Here is a 21,975-nt window from a genome sequence, read left to right as displayed (position 1 = left end):
GAGGAGAAGTCTAAGAACCTGACCAAGCTGAAGAACAAACATGAGTCTATGATCTCAGACCTGGAGGGTGAGTTACTCACCTCTGACCTCTAACCCCTGACCCTCACCCCTGGCATCAATCAGTCAGTCAGTAATCAGCCAATTATCTGTCTTTCATTTAGACCTTAAGTGGTTGTATCTGTGTGTTAGGACTGGGATAAAGCTGAACAATGATGATGACGATTCCTTTCCCTCTTCCTCCTACTCTTCCTCAGTGCGTATGAAGAAGGAAGAGAAGGGCAGGCAGGATGTGGAGAAGGCCAAGAGGAAGCTGGAGACGGAGCTGGCTGATCTCCAGGAGCAGCTGGCCGACCTGCAGGCCCAGCTAGCCGAGCTCAGAGCACAGCTCGCCGCCAAGGAGGGAGGAGCTACTGGCCCACACAGGCCAGGTAATCAATCCCAGATCATCAGGGATGAACTATCTTCAATCAGTAGATTTATTATCCAGGAACATATGAACACACTTGACAAAGAGTGAAAGAGTTGAGAGAGACTGTAGACTGTACGTTGACAATCCTAACCGTTATTAGGCATATCTACACACATAAAATAGCTATTATTTCTCATGCCCTAAATCTCTCTCTCTCTCTCTCTCTCTCTCTCTCTGTCAGGTTGGAAGAGGAGTCTGCTGCATGTGTTGCTGCGGTGCGTCGTGTCAGGGAGCTGGAGGGGCTGCTAGGTGAGATCCATGTCCCAAAAGACACCCGCAAGGTCAAAGGTAGCAGGTTGGCGTTGATTGGGGTAGAACTCGTCCTTGAGGTAGAACTGAGCGTTGATTGGGATGAGTCTCATCCTTGATGTAGAACTGAGCGTTGATTGGGATGAGTCTCGTCCTTGAGGTAGAACTGAGCGTTGATTGGGATGAGTCTCGTTCTTGAGGTAGAACTGAGCGTTGATTGGGATGAGTCTCGTCCTTGAGGTAGAACTAAGCGTTGATTGTTACGAGTCTCATCCTTGAGGTAGAACTGAGCGTTGATTGGGATGCGTCTCGTCCTTGAGGTAGAACTGAGCGTTGATTGGGATGAGTCTCGTCCTTGAGGAAGAACTGAGCCTTGATTAGGATGAGTCTCGTCCTTCTGTAGCTCAGTTGGTAGAGCATGGCGCTTGTAACGCCAGGGTAGTGGGTTCGATCCCCGGGACCACCCATACGTAGAATGTATGCACACATGACTGTAAGTCGCTTTGGATAAAAGCGTCTGCTAAATGGCATATATTATATTATTATTATTAGGTAGAACTGAGCGTTAATTGGGGTCTCGTCCTTGAGGTAGAACTGAGCGTTGATTGGGATGAGTCTCGTCCTTGAGGTAGAACTGAGCTTTATTGGGATGAGTCTCATCCTAAATTGTCTTTATTGTAATAAATTACTGGGAAAAAATTTAGGTTTTTGGTCTTAATTTAAGGTTAGCAGTGTGGTTAAGGTTAGCAGTGTGGTTAGGTTAGCAGTGTGGTTAAGGTTAGCAGTGTGGTTAAGGGTTAGCAGTGTGGTTAAGGTTAAGGTTAGCAGTGTGGTTAAGGTTAAGGTTAGCAGTGTGGTTAAGGTTAGCAGTGTGGTTAAGGTTAGCAGTGTGGTTAAGGGTTAGCAGTGTAGTTAAGGTTAGCAGTGTGGTTAAGGTTAGCAGTGTGGTTAAGGTTAGCAGTGTGGTTAAGGGTTAGCAGTGTGGTTAGGGTTAGCAGTGTGGTTAGGGTTAGCAGTGTGGTTAAGGTTAGCAGTGTGGTTAAGGGTTAGCAGTGTGGTTAAGGGTTAGCAGTGTGGTTAGGGTTAAGGTTAGCAGTGTGGTTAAGGTTAGCAGTGTGGTTAAGGTTAGGGTTAGCAGTGTGGTTAAGGTTAGGGTTAGCAGTGTGGTTAAGGTTAGGGTTAGCAGTGTGGTTAAGGTTTGGGTCAGACATTAGGGTTAGCAGTGTGGTTAAGGTTAGGGTTAGCAGTGTGGTTAAGGTTAGGGTTAGCAGTGTGGTTAAGGTTAGGGTTAGCAGTGTGGTTAAGGTTAAGGTTAGCAGTGTGGCTAAGGTTAGGGTTAGCAGTGTGGTTAAGGTTAGGGTTAGCAGTGTGGTTAAGGTTAGGGTTAGCAGTGTGGTTAAGGTTAGGGTTAGCAGTGTGGTTAAGGTTTGGGTCAGACATTAGGGTTAGCAGTGTGGTTAATGGTAGGGTTAGCAGTGTGGTTAAGGTTAGGGTTAGCAGTGTGGTTAAGGTTAGGGTTAGCAGTGTGGTTAAGGGTTAGCAGTGTGGTTAAGGTTAAGGGTTAGCAGTGTGGTTAAGGTTAAGGTTAGCAGTGTGGTTAAGGTTAGGGTTAGCAGTATGGTTAGGGTTAGCAGTGCGGTTAAGGTTAGGGTTAGCAGTGTGGTTAAGGTTAGGGTTAGCAGTGTGGTTAAGGTTAGGGTTAGCAGTGTGGTTAAGGTTTGGGTCAGACATTAGGGTTAGCAGTGTGGTTAAGGTTAGGGTTAGCAGTGTGGTTAAGGTTAGGGTTAGCAGTGTGGTTAAGGTTAGGGTTAGCAGTGTGGTTAAGGTTAAGGTTAGCAGTGTGGCTAAGGTTAGGGTTAGCAGTGTGGTTAAGGTTAGGGTTAGCAGTGTGGTTAATGGTAGGGTTAGCAGTGTGGTTAATGGTAGGGTTAGCAGTGTGGTTAAGGTTAGGGTTAGCAGTGTGGTTAAGGTTAGGGTTAGCAGTGTGGTTAAGGGTTAGCAGTGTGGTTAAGGTTAAGGGTTAGCAGTGTGGTTAAGGTTAGGGTTAGCAGTATGGTTAGGGTTAGCAGTGTGGTTAAGGTTAGGGTTAGCAGTGTGGCTAAGGTTAGGGTTAGCAGTGTGGTTAAGGTTAGGGTTAGCAGTGTGGCTAAGGTTAGGGTTAGCAGTGTGGTTAAGGTTAGGGTTAGCAGTATGGTTAGGGTTAGCAGTGTGGTTAAGGTTAGCAGTGTGGTTAAGGTTAGGGTTAGCAGTATGGTTAGGGTTGGCAGTGTGGTTAAGGTTAGGGTTAGCAGTGTGGTTAAGGTTAGGGTTAGCAGTGTGGTTAAGGTTAGGGTTAGCAGTGTGGTTAAGGTTAGGGTTAGCAGTGTGGTTAAGGTTAGGGTTAGCAGTGTGGTTAAGGTTAGGGTTAGCAGTATGGTTAGGGTTAGCAGTGTGGTTAAGGTTAGCAGTGTGGTTAAGGTTAGGGTTAGCAGTGTGGTTAAGGTTAGGCATTAAGGTTAGCAGTGTGGTTAAGGTTAGGGTTAGCAGTGTGGTTAATGTTAGGGTTAGCAGTGTGGTTAAGGTTAGGGTTAGCAGTGTGGTTAAGGTTAGGGTTAGCAGTGTGGTTAAGGTTAGGGTTAGCAGTGTGGTTAAGGGTTAGCAGTGTGGTTAAGGTTAAGGGTTAGCAGTGTGGTTAAGGTTAAGGTTAGCAGTGTGGTTAAGGTTAGGGTTAGCAGTATGGTTAGGGTTAGCAGTGTGGTTAAGGTTAGGGTTAGCAGTGTGGCTAAGGTTAGGGTTAGCAGTGTGGTTAAGGTTAGGGTTAGCAGTGTGGCTAAGGTTAGGGTTAGCAGTGTGGTTAAGGTTAGGGTTAGCAGTATGGTTAGGGTTAGCAGTGTGGTTAAGGTTAGCAGTGTGGTTAAGGTTAGGGTTAGCAGTATGGTTAGGGTTAGCAGTGTGGTTAAGGTTAGGCATTAAGGTTAGCAGTGTGGTTAAGGTTAGGGTTAGCAGTGTGGTTAATGTTAGGGTTAGCAGTGTGGTTAAGGTTAGGGTTAGCAGTGTGGTTAAGGTTAGGGTTAGCAGTGTGGTTAAGGTTAGGGTTAGCAGTGTGGTTAAGGGTTAGCAGTGTGGTTAAGGTTAAGGGTTAGCAGTGTGGTTAAGGTTAAGGTTAGCAGTGTGGTTAAGGTTAGGGTTAGCAGTATGGTTAGGGTTAGCAGTGTGGTTAAGGTTAGGGTTAGCAGTGTGGCTAAGGTTAGGGTTAGCAGTGTGGTTAAGGTTAGGGTTAGCAGTGTGGCTAAGGTTAGGGTTAACAGTGTGGTTAAGGTTAGGGTTAGCAGTATGGTTAGGGTTAGCAGTGTGGTTAAGGTTAGCAGTGTGGTTAAGGTTAGGGTTAGCAGTATGGTTAGGGTTAGCAGTGTGGTTAAGGTTAGGGTTAGCAGTGTGGTTAAGGTTAGGGTTAGCAGTGTGGTTAAGGTTAGGGTTAGCAGTGTGGCTAAGGTTAGGGTTAGCAGTGTGGTTAAGGTTAGGGTTAGCAGTATGGTTAGGGTTAGCAGTGTGGTTAAGGTTAGGGTTAGCAGTGTGGTTAAGGTTAGGGTTAGCAGTATGGTTAAGGTTAGCAGTGTGGTTAAGGTTAGGGTTAGCAGTGTGGTTAAGGTTAGGCATTAAGGTTAGCAGTGTGGTTAAGGTTAGCAGTGTGGTTAAGGTTAGGGTTAGCAGTGTGGTTAAGGTTAGGCATTAAGGTTAGCAGTGTGGTTAAGGTTAGGGTTAGCAGTGTGTGTTCTCTGGTCATATGTATGTGTGTGTGTGCTCTGGTCATGTGTGTGTGCTCCGGTCATGTGTGTGTGTGTCTGCGTGTGTGTGTGTGTGTGTGTGTGTGTGTGTGTGTGTGTGTGTGTGTGTGTGTGTGTGTGTGTGTGTGTGTGTGTGTGTGTGTGTGTGTGTGTGTGTGTGTGTGTGTGTGTGTGTGTGTGTGATCACTAGGTGAGATCCAGGAGGACCTGGAGTCAGAGGGGGCTGCCAGGAGGAGGGCTGATGCAGCCTGCAGAGACCTGGGAGAGGAGCTGAACGCTCTGAGGTCTGAGCTGGAAGACACTCTGGACACCACCGCCGCACAGCAGGAGCTACGGTACGGTCAAGTCACGGTCACCACCACGTCCTGACCATACGGTCTCAGTTTGACCTCTAGTGACCTCTAGAGGACACCACATCCTGACCATACGGTCTCAGTTTGACCTCTAGTGACCTCTAGAGGACACCACATCCTGACCATACGGTCTCAGTTTGACCTCTAGTGACCTCTAGAGGACACCACATCCTGACCATACGGTCTCAGTTTGACCTCTAGTGATCTCTAGAGGACCACATCCTGACCATAAGGTCTCAGTTTGACCTCTAATGACCTCTAAAGGACACCACATCCTGACCATACAGTCTCAGTTTGATCTCTAGACGACACCACATCCTGACCATACGGTCTCAGTTTGACCTCTAGTGACCTCTAGTGACCTCTAGAGGACACCACTGGATTCCACCGCTGCACAGCAGGAACTACCGTACGGCTCCAATTGGGACACACACACTGATGGTTGCTGTGTGTTGTGTTCTCCAGGACGAAGCGAGAGCAGGAGGTTGCCATGTTGAAGAAGGTGATGGAGGAGGAAGGGAGGAACCATGAAGCTCAGGTTCAGGAGATGAGACAGAAACACACACAGACTGTTGAGGAACTGTCTGAACAACTGGAACAGGCCAAGAGGGTAACACACACACACACACACACACACACACACACACACACACACACACACACACACACACACACACACACACACACACACACACACACACACACACACACACACACACACACACACACACACACAACACAAAGTATACACACTCCCTCACACCCTCCCGTCTCTCCCTCATTCCCTCCACTCTCCCGTCTCTCCCTCATTCCCTCCACCCTCCCTTCTCTCCCCACTCCCTCATTCCCTCCAACCTCCCTTCTCTCCCCACTCCCTCACACCCTCCCGTCTCTCCCTCATTCCCTCCACTCTCCCGTCTCTCCCTCATTCCCTCCACCCTCCCTTGTCTCCTCCATTCCCTCCACCCTCCCTTCTCTCCCCACTCCCTCATTCCCTCCATCCTCCCTTCTTTCTTTACTCCCTCATTCCCTCCACCCTCCCTTCTCTCCCCATTCCCTCCACCCTCCATCCTCCCCACTCCCTCATTCCCTCCACCCTCCCTTCTCTCCCCACTCCCTCATTCCCTCCACCCTCCCTTCTCTCCCCACTCCCTCATTCCCTCCACCCTCCCTTCTCTCCCCACTCCCTCATTCCCTCCACCCTCCCTTCTCTCCCCACTCCCTCATTCCCTCCACCCTCCCTTCTCTCCCCACTCCCTCCCTCCACCCTCCCTTCTCTCCCCCTCCCCATTCCCTCCACCCTTCTCTCCCCACTCCCTCATTGCCTCCACTCTCCCGTCTCTCCCTCATTCCCTCCACCCTCCCTTCTCTCCCCCATTCCCTCCACCCTCCCTTCTCTCCCCACTCCCTCATTCCCTCCACCCTCCCTTCTCTCCCCACTCCCTCATTGCCTCCACTCTCCCGTCTCTCCCTCATTCCCTCCACCCTCCCTTCTCTCCCCCATTCCCTCCACCCTCCCTTCTCTCCCCACTCCCTCATTCCCTCCATCCTCCCTTCTTTCTTTACTCCCTCATTCCCTCCACCCTCCCTTCTCTCCCCATTCCCTCCACCCTCCATCCTCCCCACTCCCTCATTCCCTCCACCCTCCCTTCTCTCCCCACTCCCTCATTCCTCCACCCTCCCTTCTCTCCCCACTCCCTCATTCCCTCCACCCTCCCTTCTCTCCCCACTCCCTCATTCCCTCCACCCTCCCTTCTCTCCCCACTCCCTCATTGCCTCCACTCTCCCGTCTCTCCCTCATTCCCTCCACCCTCCCTTCTCTCCCCCATTCCCTCCACCCTCCCTTCTCTCCCCACTCCCTCATTCCCTCCACCCTCCCTTCTCTCCCCACTCCCTCATTCCCTCCACCCTCCCTTCTCTCCCCCATTCCCTCCACCCTCCCTTCTCTCCCCACTCCCTCATTCCCTCCACCCTCCCTTCTCTCCCCCCTCCCTCATTCCCTCCACCCTCCCTTCTCTCCCCACTCCCTCATTCCCTCCACCCTCCCTTCTCTCCCCACTCCCTCATTCCCTCCACCCTTCCTGTCCCTCCCCAATCCTCACAACCTCCCGTCTCTCCCAACCCTCCCTTCTCTCCCCAGGTGCGAGCCAGTCTGGAGAAGGCTAAGCAGGGATTGGAGAAGGAGTCATCTGACCTCAGCGCAGACCTCCACTCATTGGCCAACGCCAAGCAGGAGGTGGAGCACAAGAGGAAGAAGGTCGAAGGTCAGCTGTCAGACTTGCAGTCGCGCTACAACGACAGCGAGAGACAGAGGGGGGAGCTGGGAGAACGAGTCTCTAAGTTGACCGTGAGTAGGGTACACTGGCTACAGATGTAGGATCTTAATTTGAACCAGTTTGCTACAGCAGGAAAAGAATCCCGCAGCAACAGGAAATTGGAATTATTATGTGGATTGTAATTCATGGACATTTTAGTAGGGGTTGATACATTTTTCGTAAGGGAAAATCAAGTCTGAAACTCCGAAGTGGAAATTAGTTCAACTTTTTTAACCTCTTGCGTCGAGCCAACCTGGATCCGGGATCATGACTACAGCCTCAAGACCATTACCATAACGCAACGTTAACTATTCATGAAAATCGCAAATGAAATGAAATCAATATGCTAGCTCTCATGCTTAGCCTTTTGTTAACAACACTGTCATCTCAGATTTTCAAAAATATGCTTCTCTACCATAGCAAACTAGCATTTAGCATTAGCATTTAGCATTAGCATTTAGCGTTAGCATTAGCAGGCCACATTTTCACAAAAACCAGCAAAAACATTCAATAAATCATTTACCTTTGAAGAACTTTGGATGTTTTCAATGAGGAGACTCTCAGTTAGATAGCAAATGTTCAGTTTTTCCTAAAATATTTTTTGTGCAGGAGAAATCGGTCCGTTTCGTGCGTCACGTTTGGCTACCAAAATAAAAACGAAAATTCAGTTATCCAAACGCCAAACTTTTTCCAAATTAACTCCATAATATCGACTGAAACATGGTAAACGTTGTTTAGAACCAATCCTCAAGGTGCTTTTCACATATCTCTTCAATGATGTATCGTTCCTGGAAGTATGAGTCTCCTTCTGTAACGCAAGGTACAATGGTTGCCACTGGGAATTACGCACCGATTTAGACAAAAGGGCACCGGACGGCCCCCTGGCAAATGTAGTCTCTTATGGTCAATCTTCCAATGATATGCCTACAAATACGCCACAATGCTGCAGACATCTTGGAGGAACGGCAGAGCGCATAAGCTCGTTCACAGCATATTCACAGCCATATAAGGAGACGTTAGTAAAACACAGCGTCAAAAATCCTGTTCATTTCCTGTTTGAAGTTTCATCTTGGTTTCGCCTGTAGCATTAGTTCTGGGGCACTCACAGATAATATCTTTGCAGTTTTGGAAACGTCAGAGTTGTGTCTTTCCAAGGCTGTCAATTCCATGCATAGTCGAGCATCTTTTCGTGACAAAATGGTGAGCAGGGGGTTGTCCTCAGTACAACTGTCCTCTATGTATGGGTGTTGAGCAGGGGGTTGTCCTTAGTACAACTGTCCTCTATGTATGGGTGTTGAGCAGGGGCTTGTCCTTAGTACAACTGTCCTCTATGTATGGGTGTTGAGCAGGGGGTTGTCCTCAGTACAACTGTCCTCTATGTATGGGTGTTGAGCAGGGGGTTGTCCTCAGTACAACTGTCCTCTATGTATGGGTGTTGAGCAGGGGGTTGTCCTCAGTACAACTGTCCTCTATGTATGGGTGACCCATCTGAGAACGCTAAACAACAGCCCAGAAATACAACAGTCATTGAACACTATGGCGTCTGCTTACCCCTGATGTTTACCTGGTAAGTGAGAACGTATTGTGGTTTTACAGCAAGGACCTGGGGATGAAGGAGCGGATTTTGGTGTGTTTTTATTTACATGATGACATCATCAGTTATTATTTCATGTTTGTGACAACCTGCTACTCTTTTCTCTCATCCCCTTCTCCTCTCATCCCCTTCTCCTCTCATCCCCTTCTTCTCCCATCCCCTTCTCCTCTCATCCCCTTCTCCTCTCATCCACTTCTTCTTTCCCCTTCTTCTCTCATCCACTTCTTCTCTCATCCACTTCTTCTCTCATCCACTTCTTCTCTCATCCGCTTCTTCTCTCATCCCCTTCTTCTCTCATCCCCTTCTTCTCTCATCCACTTCTTCTCTCATCCACTTCTTCTTTCCCCTTCTTCTCTCATCCCCTTCTCCTCTCATCCACTTCTTCTCTCATCCCCTTCTTCTCTCATCCCCTTCTCCTCTCATCCACTTCTTCTCTCATCCACTTCTCCTCTCATCCACTTCTTCTCTCATCCACTTCTTCTCTCATCCCCTTCTCCTCTCATCCCCTTCTCCTCTCATCCACTTCTTCTCTCATCCCCTTCTTCTCTCATCCCCTTCTCCTCTCATCCACTTCTTCTCTCATCCACTTCTCCTCTCATCCACTTCTTCTCTCATCCACTTCTTCTCTCATCCCCTTCTCCTCTCATCCCCTTCTCCTCTCATCCACTTCTTCTCTCATCCCCTTCTTCTCTCATCCCCTTCTTCTCTCATCCACTTCTTCTCTCATCCACTTCTTCTCTCATCCCCTTCTCCTCTCATCCCCTCTCATCCACTTCTTCTCTCATCCCTTCTCCTCTCATCCCCTTCTCCTCTCATCCCCTTCTTCTCTCATCCCCTTCTCCTCTCATCCACTTCTTCTCTCATCCCCTTCTTCTCTCATCCCCTTCTTCTCTCATCCCCTTCTCCTCTCATCCCCTTCTCCTCTCATCCACTTCTCCTCTCATCCACTTCTTCTCTCATCCACTTCTTCTCTCATCCCTCTGTTCCAGTCTGAGTTGGACAGTGTGAGCGGTCTGCTGAATGAGGTGGAGGGGAAGAACATTAAACTGAGTAAAGACCTGGTCAGTCTGGGGTCCCAACTACATGACTCTCAGGTGAGACTCAGACCTACAAGACTCAGACCTACAGGACTCGCAGGTGAGACTCAGACCTACAGGACTGTCCGGTGAGACTCAGACCTACAGGACTCAGACCTACAGGACTCTCAGGTGAGACTCAGACCTACAGGACTCTCAGGTGAGACTCAGACCTACAGGACTCAGACCTACAGGACTCTCAGGTGAGACTCAGACCTACAGGACTCTCAGGTGAGACTCAGACCTACAGGACTCTCAGGTGAGACTCAGACCTACAGGACTCAGACCTACAGGACTCTCAGGTGAGACTCAGACCTACAGGACTCTCAGGTGAGACTCAGACCTACAGGACTCAGACCTACAGGACTCTCAGGTGAGATTCAGACCTACAGGACTCTCAGGTGAGACTCAGACCTACAGGACTCAGACCTACAGGACTCTCAGGTGAGACTCAGACCTACAGGACTCTCAGGTGAGACTCAGACCTACAGGACTCTCAGGTGAGACTCAGACCTACAGGACTCTCAGGTGAGACTCAGACCTATAGGACTCTCAGGTGAGACTCAGACCTACAGGACTCAGACCTACAGGACTCTCAGGTGAGACTCAGACCTACAGAACTCAGACCTACAGGACTCTCGGGTGAGACTCAGACCTACAGGACTCAGACCTACAGGACTCTCAGGTGAGATTCAGACCTACAGGACTCTCAGGTGAGACTCAGACCTACAGGACTCAGACCTACAGGACTCTCAGGTGAGACTCAGACCTACAGGACTCTCAGGTGAGACTCAGACCTACAGGACTCTCAGGTGAGACTCAGACCTACAGGACTCTCAGGTGAGACTCAGACCTACAGGACTCAGACCTACAGGACTCTCGGGTGAGACTCAGACCTACAGGACTCTCGGATGAGACTCAGAACTACAGGACTCTCGGGTGAGACTCAGACCTACAGGACTCTCGGGTGAGACTCAGACCTACAGGACTCAGACCTACAGGACTCAGACCTACAGGACTCTCGGGTGAGACTCAGACCTACAGGACTCAGACCTACAGGACTCTCGGGTGAGACTCAGACCTACAGGACTCAGACCTACAGGACTCTCGGGTGAGACTCAGACCTACAGGACTCAGACCTACAGGACTCAGACCTACAGGACTCAGACCTACAGGACTCTCGGGTGAGACTCAGACCTACAGGACTCAGACCTACATGACTCTCAGGTGAGACTCAGACCTACAGGACTCAGACCTACAGGACTCTCAGGTGAGACTCAGACCTACAGGACTCTCGGGTGAGACTCAGACCTACAGGACTCTCGGTTGAGACTCAGACCTACAGGACTCTCGGGTGAGACTCAGACCTACAGGACTCTCTGATTTACTTCACAGAACAACTGGTAGGGGAAAGACTGAATAGATATGGGATGTTCAGCTGACAGGGAAACCTTCTCGGAGTGACAGATAAATAGAGTTTATTTTTCGGTTGCCCCTCTGTCTAATACTTTGTTTTTTAAGTCATTTTAAGTTTGAGGCTAAAGTGAACGACAACACACTACCACAACCTGTTTATGTTTATCTGTTTCCCTCTCTCCCCCTCTCTCCCTTTCTCCTCCTCTCTCCCCCCTCTCTCCCCCTCTCTCCCTTTCTCCTCCTCTCTCCCCCTCTCTCTCTCCCTTTCTCCTCCTCTTTCCCCCTCTCTCCCTTTCTCCTCCTCTCTCCCCCCTCTCTCCCTTTCTCCTCCTCTCTCCCCCCCTCTCTCCCTTTCTCCTCCTCTCTCCCCCTCTCTCCCTTTCTCCTCCTCTCTCCCCCCTCTCTCCCTTTCTCCTCCTCTCTCCCCCTCTCTCCCTTTCTCCTCCTCTCTCCCCCTCTCTCCCTTTCTCCTCCTCTCTCCCCCCTCTCTCCCTTTCTCCTCCTCTCTCCCCCCTCTCTCCCTTTCTCCTCCTCTCTCCCCCTCTCTCCCTTTCTCCTCCTCTCTCCCCCTCTCTCCCTTTCTCCTCCTCTCTCCCCCTCCTCTCCCTTTCTCCTCCTCTCTCCCCCTCTCTCCCTCTCCCCCCTCTCTCCCTTCTCTCCTTTCTCCCCTCTCTCTCCCTTTCTCCTCCTCTCTCCCCTCCCCCTCTCCTCCTCTCTCCCTTTCTCCTCCTCTCTCCCCCTCTCCCCTTTCTCCTCCTCTCTCCCTTTCTCCTCCTCCTCTCTCCCCCCCTCTCCCTCCTCTCTCCCTTTCTCCTCCTCTCCCCCTCCCCCTCTCCTCCTCTCTCCCTTTCTCCTCCTCTCTCCCCCCTCTCTCCCCCTCTCCTCCTCTCCCCTCCCCTCTCTCCCCCCTCCTCCCTCTCCCCCTCTCCCCTCCTCTCCCCTCCCCCTCTCCTCCCCCTCTCCTCTCCCCTCCCCTCCTCCTCCCTTCCCCCTCTCCTCCCCCTCTCTCTTTCTCCTCATCTCTCCCCCCCTCCCCTCTCCCCTCCCCCTCTCCTCATCTCTCCCCCCTCTCCTCCCTCCCCTCTCCTCCCCCCTCTCCTCTCTCTCCCTCCTCCCCTCCCCCTCCAGGAGTTGTTGTCAGGGAGACTCGTCAGAAGCTGAACCTGTCAGGTCGTCTTCGTCAGACAGAGGAAGACAGGAACAACCTTCTCGAACAGCTGGAGGAAGAGACAGAGGCCAAGAGAGGAGTGGAGAGACAGGCCTCCAATCTCAACATGCAGGTCAGTAGAGAGACAGGCCTCCAGCCTCAACATACAGTAGAGAGACAGGCCTCCAGCCTCAACATACAGGTCAGTAGAGAGACAGGCCTCCAGCCTCAACATGCAGGTTAGTAGAGAGACAGGCCTCCAGCCTCAACATACAGGTCAGTAGAGAGACAGGCCTCCAGCCTCAACATGCAGGTCAGTGGAGAGACAGGCCTCCAGCCTCAACATGCAGGTCAGTAGAGACACAGGCCTCCAGCCTCAACATGCAGGCAGGTCAGTAGAGAGAGAAAGAGAGGTCAGTAGTGTTACAGAAAGAGAATATAGAGTTTGACCTTTGACCCCCCCTCTCTCTCGTCAGCTGTCTGACTGTAAGAAGCATCTGGATGAGCAGCAGGGAACAGTGGAAGTCCTGGAGGAGGGGAAGAAACGCCTGCAGAGAGACCTGGAGGCTGCCAACTCACAGTACGACAATTACACATAGAAGATAAATATACTGTATATAACAGTGATATATATTTAGAATAAAACATGTGTAGGATCTTAATTTGATCACTCAATTTGTTGCTGAGAATTTTCCTGCACAGCAGGAATGAGCAGATGATCTTCGTGATTTAAATAAATTCACTGGAAAACCTGCACCAACACACAGTTATATTAACAGTATTGCACTTTTTGTGGGGGACTAGAGGGGGACGAGAGGGGGACGAGAAAAGCTGGACGAGAAGGGGGATTAGAAGAGAGAGGGATTAGGACTGAAAGGGGACGAGAGAGAGGACGAGAGAGGGGACGAGAGAGCACGTAAGCAACATTATGGACTGTAAGCGTTCAAACCCTGTTGCTGCAGGATTATTTTTCTGCGACATTACTGGTCAAATGAAGATCCTGCATCTGTATAGACATACTGTATACATAATATAGTAGGTATACATGTTACTCCTCCATGGTGTGTTTGTAGGTATGAGGAGAAGGTGTGTGCCTATGATAAACTGGAGAAAAACAGGATCAGACTACAGCAGGAACTGGAGGACATTCTGATGGACCTGGACAACCAGAGAACCTTGGTCTCCAACCTGGAAAAGAAACAGAGGAAGTTTGACCAGGTTAGTAGTCCATTCAACTCAATTCAACTTCATTCAACTCAAATCGATTCAACTCAGTTCAATTCAATCCAATTCAATTCAACTCATTTCAATTCATTTCAACTCAATTCAACTTCATTAAACTCAAATCGATTCAACTCAGTTCAATTCAATCCAATTAAATTCAACTCATTTCAATTCATTTAAACTCTTTTCAACTTAATTTATCCCCTCAGGGGCAATTAAGAAAGGGAAGTCAGTAACAATAAGTATCATAATCAACACAACACCCTCCACACAACAGATATCATTTCTTAGCCTGGTTCCGTATCTGTTTGTGCTGTCTTGCCAACCTTTAACAGCTATTATCTTTGCCTCCACCTGTGAAAATCGGTTATTTTCTCACCTCCCTCCCTCCCTCCCTCCCTCCCTACCTCTCTCCCACCTCTCTCCCTCCTCTCCTCCCTCCCTAACTCTCTCCCACCCCTCCTCCCCTCTCCTCCCTCCTCCACCTCTCCTCCACCTCTCCTCCCTCCCTCCCCCTACCTCTCTCCCCCTCTCCTACCCTCTCCCTCCCTCCCTCCATCCCTCCTCCATCTCTCCTCCCTCCCTCCCCTAACTCCCCTCTCCCTCCCTCCTCTCCTCCCCTCTCTCAGATGCTAGCAGAGGAGCGTTCCATCTCGGTAAGTATGCTGAGGGAGCGTGACCGAGCGGAGGCCTCCGCGCGCTGGCTCTGGGGAGGGCCTTGGAGGAGATCAGGGCTCCCTCAAGGCCCTCAGGGCAGAGATGGAGGACCTGGTCAGCTCCAGGACTACCACTCCCTCTCTTTCTCTCCCTCTCTTTCACTCTCTCCCCTCCCTCTTTTTTCTCTCCCTCTCTTTCTCTCCTCTTTCCCTCTCTTTCACTGTCTCCATCTCTATCTCCCTCTCCTCTTTCTCTCCTCTCTTTCACTCTCTCCCTTTCCATCCTCTCTTTCTCTCCCCTCTTTCTCTCCTCTCTTTCCTCCCTCCCTCCTCTCCTATCTCGTTTCTCCCTTTTCTCCTCTCTCTTTCTCCTCTCCTCCCTCCCTCCTCTCCTCTCCCATCTTTCCCTCTCTTTCTCTCCCTCTCTTTCTCTCTCACTCTCCTCTCTCTCTCTCTCCCTCTCAGATCCCCTCTCTCGTTCCTCTCCTAAGTATCTCTCTCTCTCCCTCTCTTTCGTCCCTCTCTTTCTTTGTCTCTCTCTTTCTCTCCCTCTCTTTCTCTCCCTCTCTTTCTCTGGCTCTGGGGAGGGCCTTTCTCTCCCCCTCTTTCTCTCCCTGGAGGAGCAGGATCTTTCTCTCCTCTCTTTCTCTCTCTCAAGGCCCTCAGGGCAGAGATGGAGGACCTGGTCTCTGCTCTCTTTCTCTGTCTCTCTTTCTCTCCCTCTCTTTCTCTCCCTCTCTTTCTCTGAGTGTGTTTGTATCTCTTTCTCCCTCTCTTTTCACTCTCTTCTCTCTCTCCCTCTTTCTCTCCCTCTCTTTCTCTCCCTCTCTTTCTCTCCCTCTCTTTCTCTCCCTCTCTTTCTCTCCCTCTCTTTTCACTCTCTCCCTTTCTCTCCCTCTCTTTCTCTCCCCTCTTTCTTTGTCTCTCTTTCTCTCCCTTTCTCTCCCCTCTTTTTCTCTCCCTCTCTTTCTCTCCCTCTCTCTCTCTCTTTCTCTCCCTCTCTTTCTCTCTCTCTCTTTCTCTCCTCTCTTTCTCTCCCTCTCTTTCTCTCTCTCTCTCTCTCTCTCTCCCTTTCTCTCCCTCTCTTTCTCTCCCTCTCCCTCTCTTTCTCTCCCTCTCTGTCTCTCTCTCCCTTTCTCTCCCCATCTCTCTCTCCCTCTCTTTCTCTCTCTCTCTTTCTCTCCCTCTCTTTCTCTCTCTCCCTTTCTCTCCCTCTCTTTCTCTCCCTCTCTCTCTCTTTCTCTCCCTTTCTTTCTCTCCCTCTCTTTCTTTCTCTCTCCCTTTCTCTCCCTCTCTTTCTCTCCCTCTCTCTCCCTTTCTCTCCCTCTCTTTCTCTCCCTCTCCCTCTCTTTCTCTCCCTCTCTTTCTCTCTCTCCCTTTCTCTCCCTCTCTTTCTCTCCCTCTCTCTCTCTTTCTCTCCCTTTCTTTCTCTCCCTCTCTTTCTTTGTCTCTCCCTTTCTCTCCCTCTCTTTCTCTCCCTCTCTCTCCCTTTCTCTCCCTCTCTTTCTCTCCCTCTCCCTCTCTTTCTCTCCCTTTCTCTCCCTTTCTTTCTCTCCCTCTCTTTCTTTGTCTCTCCCTCTCTTTCTCTCCCTCTCTTTCTCTCCCTCTCTTTCTCTCCCTCTCCCTCTCTTTCTCTCCCTCTCTGTCTCTCTCTCCCTTTCTCTCCCTCTCTTTCTCTCCCTCTCTCTCCCTTTCTCTCCCTCTCTTTCTCTCTCTCTCCCTCTCTTTCTCTCCCTCTCTGTCTCTCTCTCCCTTTCTCTCCCTCTCTTTCTCTCCCTCTCTTTCTTTGTCTCTCTCTCTCGTGCCCCTGTTGTCAGGTTCATTGTGACTGATTGTGTTGTGGGTTGGTCAGGTCCATGAGTTGGAGAAGACGAAGCGAGGTCTGGAGGCGGTGCTGGATGAGATGCGGACCCAGATGGAGGAGCTGGAGGACGAGCTACAGGTCGCGGAGGATGCTAAGCTACGTCTGGAGGTCAACACGCAGGCCATGAAGACACAGCATGACAGAGACCTGCAGGGACGAGACGAACAGGGGGAGGAGAGGAGGAAACAACTACTGAAACAGGTAGGAGACAGGGAGGGGAGGAGGAGACAGGGGGAGGGGAGGAGGAGACAGGGGGAGGGGAGGAGGAGACAGGGGAGGGGAGGAGGAGGCAGGGGAGGAGAGGAGGAGACAGGGGGAGGGGAGGAGGAGACAGGGGGAGGGGAGGAGGAGACAGGGGGAGGGGAGGAGGAGACAGGGGAGGAGGAGGGAGACAGGGGAGGAGAGGAGGAAACAACTACTGAAACAGGTAGGAGACAGGGAGGGGAGGAGGAGACAGGGGAGGGAGGGAGGAGACAGGGGGGAGGGGGAGGAGGAGACAGGGGGAGGGGAGGAGGAGACAGGGGGAGGGAGGAGGAGACAGGGGAGGGGGGGAGGAGGAGTAGGGGAGGGAGGAGGTGACAGGGGAGGAGAGGAGGAGACAACTACTGAAACAGGTAGGAGACAGGGAGAGGACGAGGAGACAGGGGAGGGGGGAGAAGGAGACAGGGGAGGGGGGAGGATGAGACAGGGGGAGGGGAGGAGGAGACAGGGGGAGGGGAGGAGGAGACAGGGGAGGGGAGGAGGAGACAGGGGGAGGAGAGGAGGAGACAGGGGAGGAGAGGAGGGAGACATCTACTGAAACAGGTAGGAGACGGGGGAGGGGAGTAGGAGACAGGGGGAGGGGAGGAGGAGACAGGGGAGGAGAGGAGGAGACATCTACTGAAACAGGTAGGAGACGGGGGAGGGGGGAGGGGACAGGGGAGGGGAGGAAGACAGGGGGAGGGAGGAGGAGACAGGGGAGGAGAGGAGGAGACAACTACTGAAACAGGTAGGAGACGGGGAGGAGGAGACAGGGGAGGGGAGGAGGAGACCCTCATTCCTCCAGTCCCTCATTCTCTCCTGGGGCTGGAGGAGGAGAGGGGTGTCTAATCTCCCTCATTCTCTCCTGGGGCTGGAGGAAGAGAGGGGGTGTCTAATCTCCCTCATTCTCTCCCGGGGCTGGAGGAAGAGAGGGGTGTCTAATCTCCCTCATTCTCTCCCGGGGCTGGAGGAGGAGAGGAGGTGTCTAATCTCCCTCATTCTCTCCTGGGGCTGGAGGAGGGCGGAGGCAGCATGTGGGGTGACAGCCCTCTAACCTCTCTGCCTCTTCCTCCCTCCTCTCTCCCTCCTCTCTCCCTCCTTCCCCTCCCCTCCTCTCTCCCTCCCTCCCTCCCTCCTTCCCCTCCTCTCCCCCTCCCTCCCTCCTCTCTCCCTTCCCTCCCTTCCTCCCCTCCCTTCCTCTCCTCCAGGTGTGTGAACTGTAGGAGGAGAGGAAGCAGTGTGTGGGGGCAACAGCCATCTAACCTCTCTGCCTCTTCCTCCCTCCTCTCCCCCTCCTCTCTCCCTCCTTCCCCTCCCCCCTCCTCTCTCCCTTCCCTCCCTCCTCTCTCCCTTCCCTCCCTCTCCCCCTCTCCTCCAGGTGCGTGAGCTGGAGGGTGAGCTGGAGGAGGAGAGGAGGCAGCGTGCGGGGGCGACAGCAGGGAGGAAGAAGCTGGAAGGAGAGGTGAATGATCTGGAGGACCAGGTGGAAGCCACCAGTAGGGGGCGTGACGAGGCCGTCAAACAGCTGCGCAAGATACAGGTCAGTCACACACCACAGAGGAACAACACTGAGATCCTGGATGTAGGGGAAGTTGTCTGTAGACTCTGATCCTGGCTGTAGGGGAAGTTGTCTGTAGACTCTGATCCTGGCTGTAGGGGAAGTTGTCTGTAGACTCTGATCCTGGCTGTAGGGGAAGTTGTCTGTGGACTCTGATCCTGGCTGTAGGGGAAGTTGTCTGTAGACTCTGATCCTGGCTGTAGGGGAAGTTGTCTGTAGACTCTGATCCTGGCTGTAGGGGAAGTTGTCCCTAGACTCTGATCCTGGCTGTAGGGGAAGTTGTCCCTAGACTCTGATCCTGGCTGTAGGGGAAGTTGTCCCTAGACTCTGATCCTGGCTGTAGAGGGAAGTTGTCTGTAGACTCTGATCCTGGCTGTAGGGGAAGTTGTCCCTAGACAGTGTAGACGCTGATCCTGGCTGTAGGGGGAAGTTGTCTGTAGACTCTGATCCTGGCTGTAGGGGAAGTTGTCTGTAGACTCTGATCCTGGCTGTAGGGGGAAGTTGTCCCTAGACTCTGATCCTGGCTGTAGGGGGAAGTTGTCCCTAGACTCTGATCCTGGCTGTAGGGGAAGTTGTCTGTAGACTCTGATCCTGGCTGTAGGGGGAAGTTGTCTGTAGACTCTGATCCTGGCTGTAGGGGAAGTTGTCTGTAGACTCTGATCCTGGCTGTAGGGGGAAGTTGTCTGTAGACTCTGATCCTGGATGTAGGGGAAGTTGTCTGTAGACTCTGATCCTGGCTGTAGGGGAAGTTGTCTGTAGACTCTGATCCTGGCTGTAGGGGAAGTTGTCTGTAGACTCTGATCCTGGCTGTAGGGGGAAGTTGTCCCTAGACTCTGATCCTGGCTGTAGGGGAAGTTGTCCCTAGACTCTGATCCTGGCTGTAGGGGAAGTTGTCTGTAGACTCTGATCCTGGCTGTAGGGAAGTTGTCTGTAGACTCTGATCCTGGCTGTAGGGGAAGTTGTCCCTAGACTCTGATCCTGGCTGTAGGGGGAAGTTGTCTGTAGACTCTGATCCTGGCTGTAGGGGAAGTTGTCTGTAGACTCTGATCCTGGCTGTAGGGGAAGTTGTCTGTAGACTCTGATCCTGGCTGTAGGGGAAGTTGTCTGTAGACTCTGATCCTGGCTGTAGGGGAAGTTGTCTGTAGACTCTGATCCTGGCTGTAGGGGAAGTTGTCTGTAGACTCTGATCCTGGCTGTAGGGGGAAGTTGTCCCTAGACTCTGATCCTGGCTGTAGGGGGAAGTTGTCCCTAGACTCTGATCCTGGCTGTAGGGGAAGTTGTCTGTAGACTCTGATCCTGGCTGTAGGGGAAGTTGTCCCTAGACTCTGATCCTGGCTGTAGGGGGAAGTTGTCCCTAGACTCTGATCCTGGCTGTAGGGGAAGTTGTCTGTAGACTCTGATCCTGGCTGTAGGGGAAGTTGTCCCTAGACTCTGATCCTGGCTGTAGGGGGAAGTTGTCTGTGGACTCTGATCCTGGCTGTAGGGGAAGTTGTCCCTAGACTCTGATCCTGGCTGTAGGGGGAAGTTGTCTGTAGACTCTGATCCTGGCTGTAGGGAAGTTGTCCCTAGACTCTGATCCTGGCTGTAGGGGGAAGTTGTCCCTAGACTCTGATCCTGGCTGTAGGGGAAGTTGTCTGTAGACTCTGATCCTGGCTGTAGGGGAAGTTGTCCCTAGACTCTGATCCTGGCTGTAGGGAAGTTGTCTGTAGACTCTGATCCTGGCTGTAGGGGGAAGTTGTCCCTAGACTCTGATCCTGGCTGTAGGGGAAGTTGTCCCTAGACTCTGATCCTGGCTGTAGGGGGAAGTTGTCCCTAGACTCTGATCCTGGCTGTAGGGAAGTTGTCTGTGGACTCTGATCCTGGCTGTAGGGGAAGTTGTCTGTAGACTCTGATCATGGCTGTAGGGGGAAGTTGTCTGTAGACTCTGATCCTGGATGTATGGGGAAGTTGTCTGTAGACTCTGATCCTGGCTGTAGGGGAAGTTGTCCCTAGACTCTGATCCTGGCTGTAGGGGAAGTTGTCTGTAGACTCTGATCATGGCTGTAGGGGAAGTTGTCCCTAGACTCTGATCCTGGCTGTAGGGGAAGTTGTCTGTGGACTCTGATCCTGGCTGTAGGGGGAAGTTGTCTGTAGACTCTGATCCTGGCTGTAGGGGAAGTTGTCTGTAGACTCTGATCCTGGCTGTAGGGGAAGTTGTCTGTGGACTCTGATCCTGGCTGTAGGGGAAGTTGTCTGTGGACTCTGATCCTGGCTGTAGGGGAAGTTGTCTGTAGACTCTGATCCTGGGTGTAGGGGAAGTTGTCTGTAGACTCTGATCCTGGCTGTAGGGGGAAGTTGTCTGTAGACTCTGATCCTGGCTGTAGGGGGAAGTTGTCCCTAGACTCTGATCCTGGCTGTAGGGGGAAGTTGTCCCTAGACTCTGATCCTGGCTGTAGGGAAGTTGTCTGTAGACTCTGATCCTGGCTGTAGGGGAAGTTGTCTGTAGACTCTGATCCTGGCTGTAGGGGAAGTTGTCTGTAGACTCTGATCCTGGCTGTAGGGGGAAGTTGTCCCTAGACTCTGATCCTGGCTGTAGGGGGAAGTTGTCTGTGGACTCTGATCCTGGCTGTAGGGGGAAGTTGTCCCTAGACTCTGATCCTGGATGTAGGGGGAAGTTGTCTGTAGACTCTGATCCTGGGTGTAGGGGGAAGTTGTCCCTAGACTCTGATCCTGGATGTAGGGGGAAGTTGTCTGTAGACTCTGATCCTGGGTGTAGGGGGAAGTTGTCCCTAGACTCTGATCCTGGCTGTAGGGGAAGTTGTCTGTAGACTCTGATCCTGGATGTAGGGGAAGTTGTCTGTAGACTCTGATCCTGGCTGTAGGGGAAGTTGTCTCTAGACTCTGATCCTGGCTGTAGGGGAAGTTGTCTGTAGACTCTGATCCTGGCTGTAGGGGGAAGTTGTCTGTAGACTCTGATCCTGGCTGTAGGGGAAGTTGTCTGTAGACTCTGATCCTGGATGTAGGGGAAGTTGTCTGTAGACTCTGATCCTGGCTGTAGGGGAAGTTGTCTGTAGACTCTGATCCTGGCTGTAGGGGAAGTTGTCTGTAGACTCTGATCCTGGCTGTAGGGGGAAGTTGTCTGTAGACTCTGATCCTGGGTGTAGGGGAAGTTGTCTGTAGACTCTGATCCTGGCTGTAGGGGATGTTGTCTGTAGACTCTGATCCTGGCTGTAGGGGAAGTTGTCTGTAGACTCTGATCCTGGATGTAGGGGAAGTTGTCTGTAGACTCTGATCCTGGCTGTAGGGGAAGTTGTCTGTAGACTCTGATCCTGGCTGTAGGGGAAGTTGTCTGTGGACTCTGATCCTGGCTGTAGGGGAAGTTGTCTGTGGACTCTGATCCTGGCTGTAGGGGAAGTTGTCTGTAGACTCTGATCCTGGGTGTAGGGGAAGTTGTCTGTAGACTCTGATCCTGGGTGTAGGGGAAGTTGTCTGTAGACTCTGATCCTGGCTGTAGGGGGAAGTTGTCTGTAGACTCTGATCCTGGCTGTAGGGGGAAGTTGTCTGTAGACTCTGATCCTGGCTGTAGGGGGAAGTTGTCTGTAGACTGATCCTGGATGTAGGGGGAAGTTGTCTGTAGACTCTGATCCTGGCTGTAGGGGGAAGTTGTCTGTAGACTCTGATCCTGGCTGTAGGGGGAAGTTGTCCCTAGACTCTGATCCTGGCTGTAGGGGGAAGTTGTCCCTAGACAGTGTAGACGCTGATCCTGGGTCCGTTTAGCATTTCTCCACTAATGACTTCCATTTCCTCCCTCTCCGGCTTCTATTCCTCCTCCTCCTCCTCCTCCTCACTCCTCCTCTCCTCTCCTCCTCCCTCCTACTCAGGCCCAGATGAAGGAGCTCCAGAGGGAGGTGGAGGATTCCCGTGCATCCCAGAAGGAGGTACTGTCCTCAGCCAGGGAGTCAGAGAGGAGAGCCAAGACCCTGGAGGCCAGCTTCATGCAGCTACAGGAGGTACAGTCTTCTCTGTCTCTCCCCCCCTTCTCTCACCCCCCCCCTCCCTCTGTCTTTCTCT

At 51.8% G+C, this 21,975-nt stretch overlaps 1 protein-coding gene across 1 annotated transcript; it reads left to right on the top strand.

The window, feature by feature from the left end:
- Positions 1 to 493: 493 nt before the first annotated feature.
- Positions 494 to 21,914, top strand: LOC124027278 (myosin-11-like; the record flags this gene model as incomplete). Its single annotated transcript, XM_046339738.1, has 13 exons — positions 494 to 513; positions 651 to 718; positions 4,673 to 4,817; positions 5,301 to 5,445; positions 6,976 to 7,182; positions 9,734 to 9,881; positions 12,365 to 12,516; positions 12,860 to 12,963; positions 13,457 to 13,601; positions 14,237 to 14,263; positions 16,116 to 16,328; positions 17,746 to 17,907; positions 21,786 to 21,914. Coding segments are annotated over exons 1-13 (1,665 nt in total), but the record flags the coding sequence as incomplete, so codon positions are not given.
- Positions 21,915 to 21,975: the final 61 nt, after the last annotated feature.

This window comes from Oncorhynchus gorbuscha, unplaced genomic scaffold, assembly GCF_021184085.1.
Source record: "Oncorhynchus gorbuscha isolate QuinsamMale2020 ecotype Even-year unplaced genomic scaffold, OgorEven_v1.0 Un_scaffold_3066, whole genome shotgun sequence".
NCBI lineage: Eukaryota > Metazoa > Chordata > Actinopteri > Salmoniformes > Salmonidae > Oncorhynchus > Oncorhynchus gorbuscha.
This window is presented reverse-complemented; position numbering and strand designations above follow the sequence as displayed.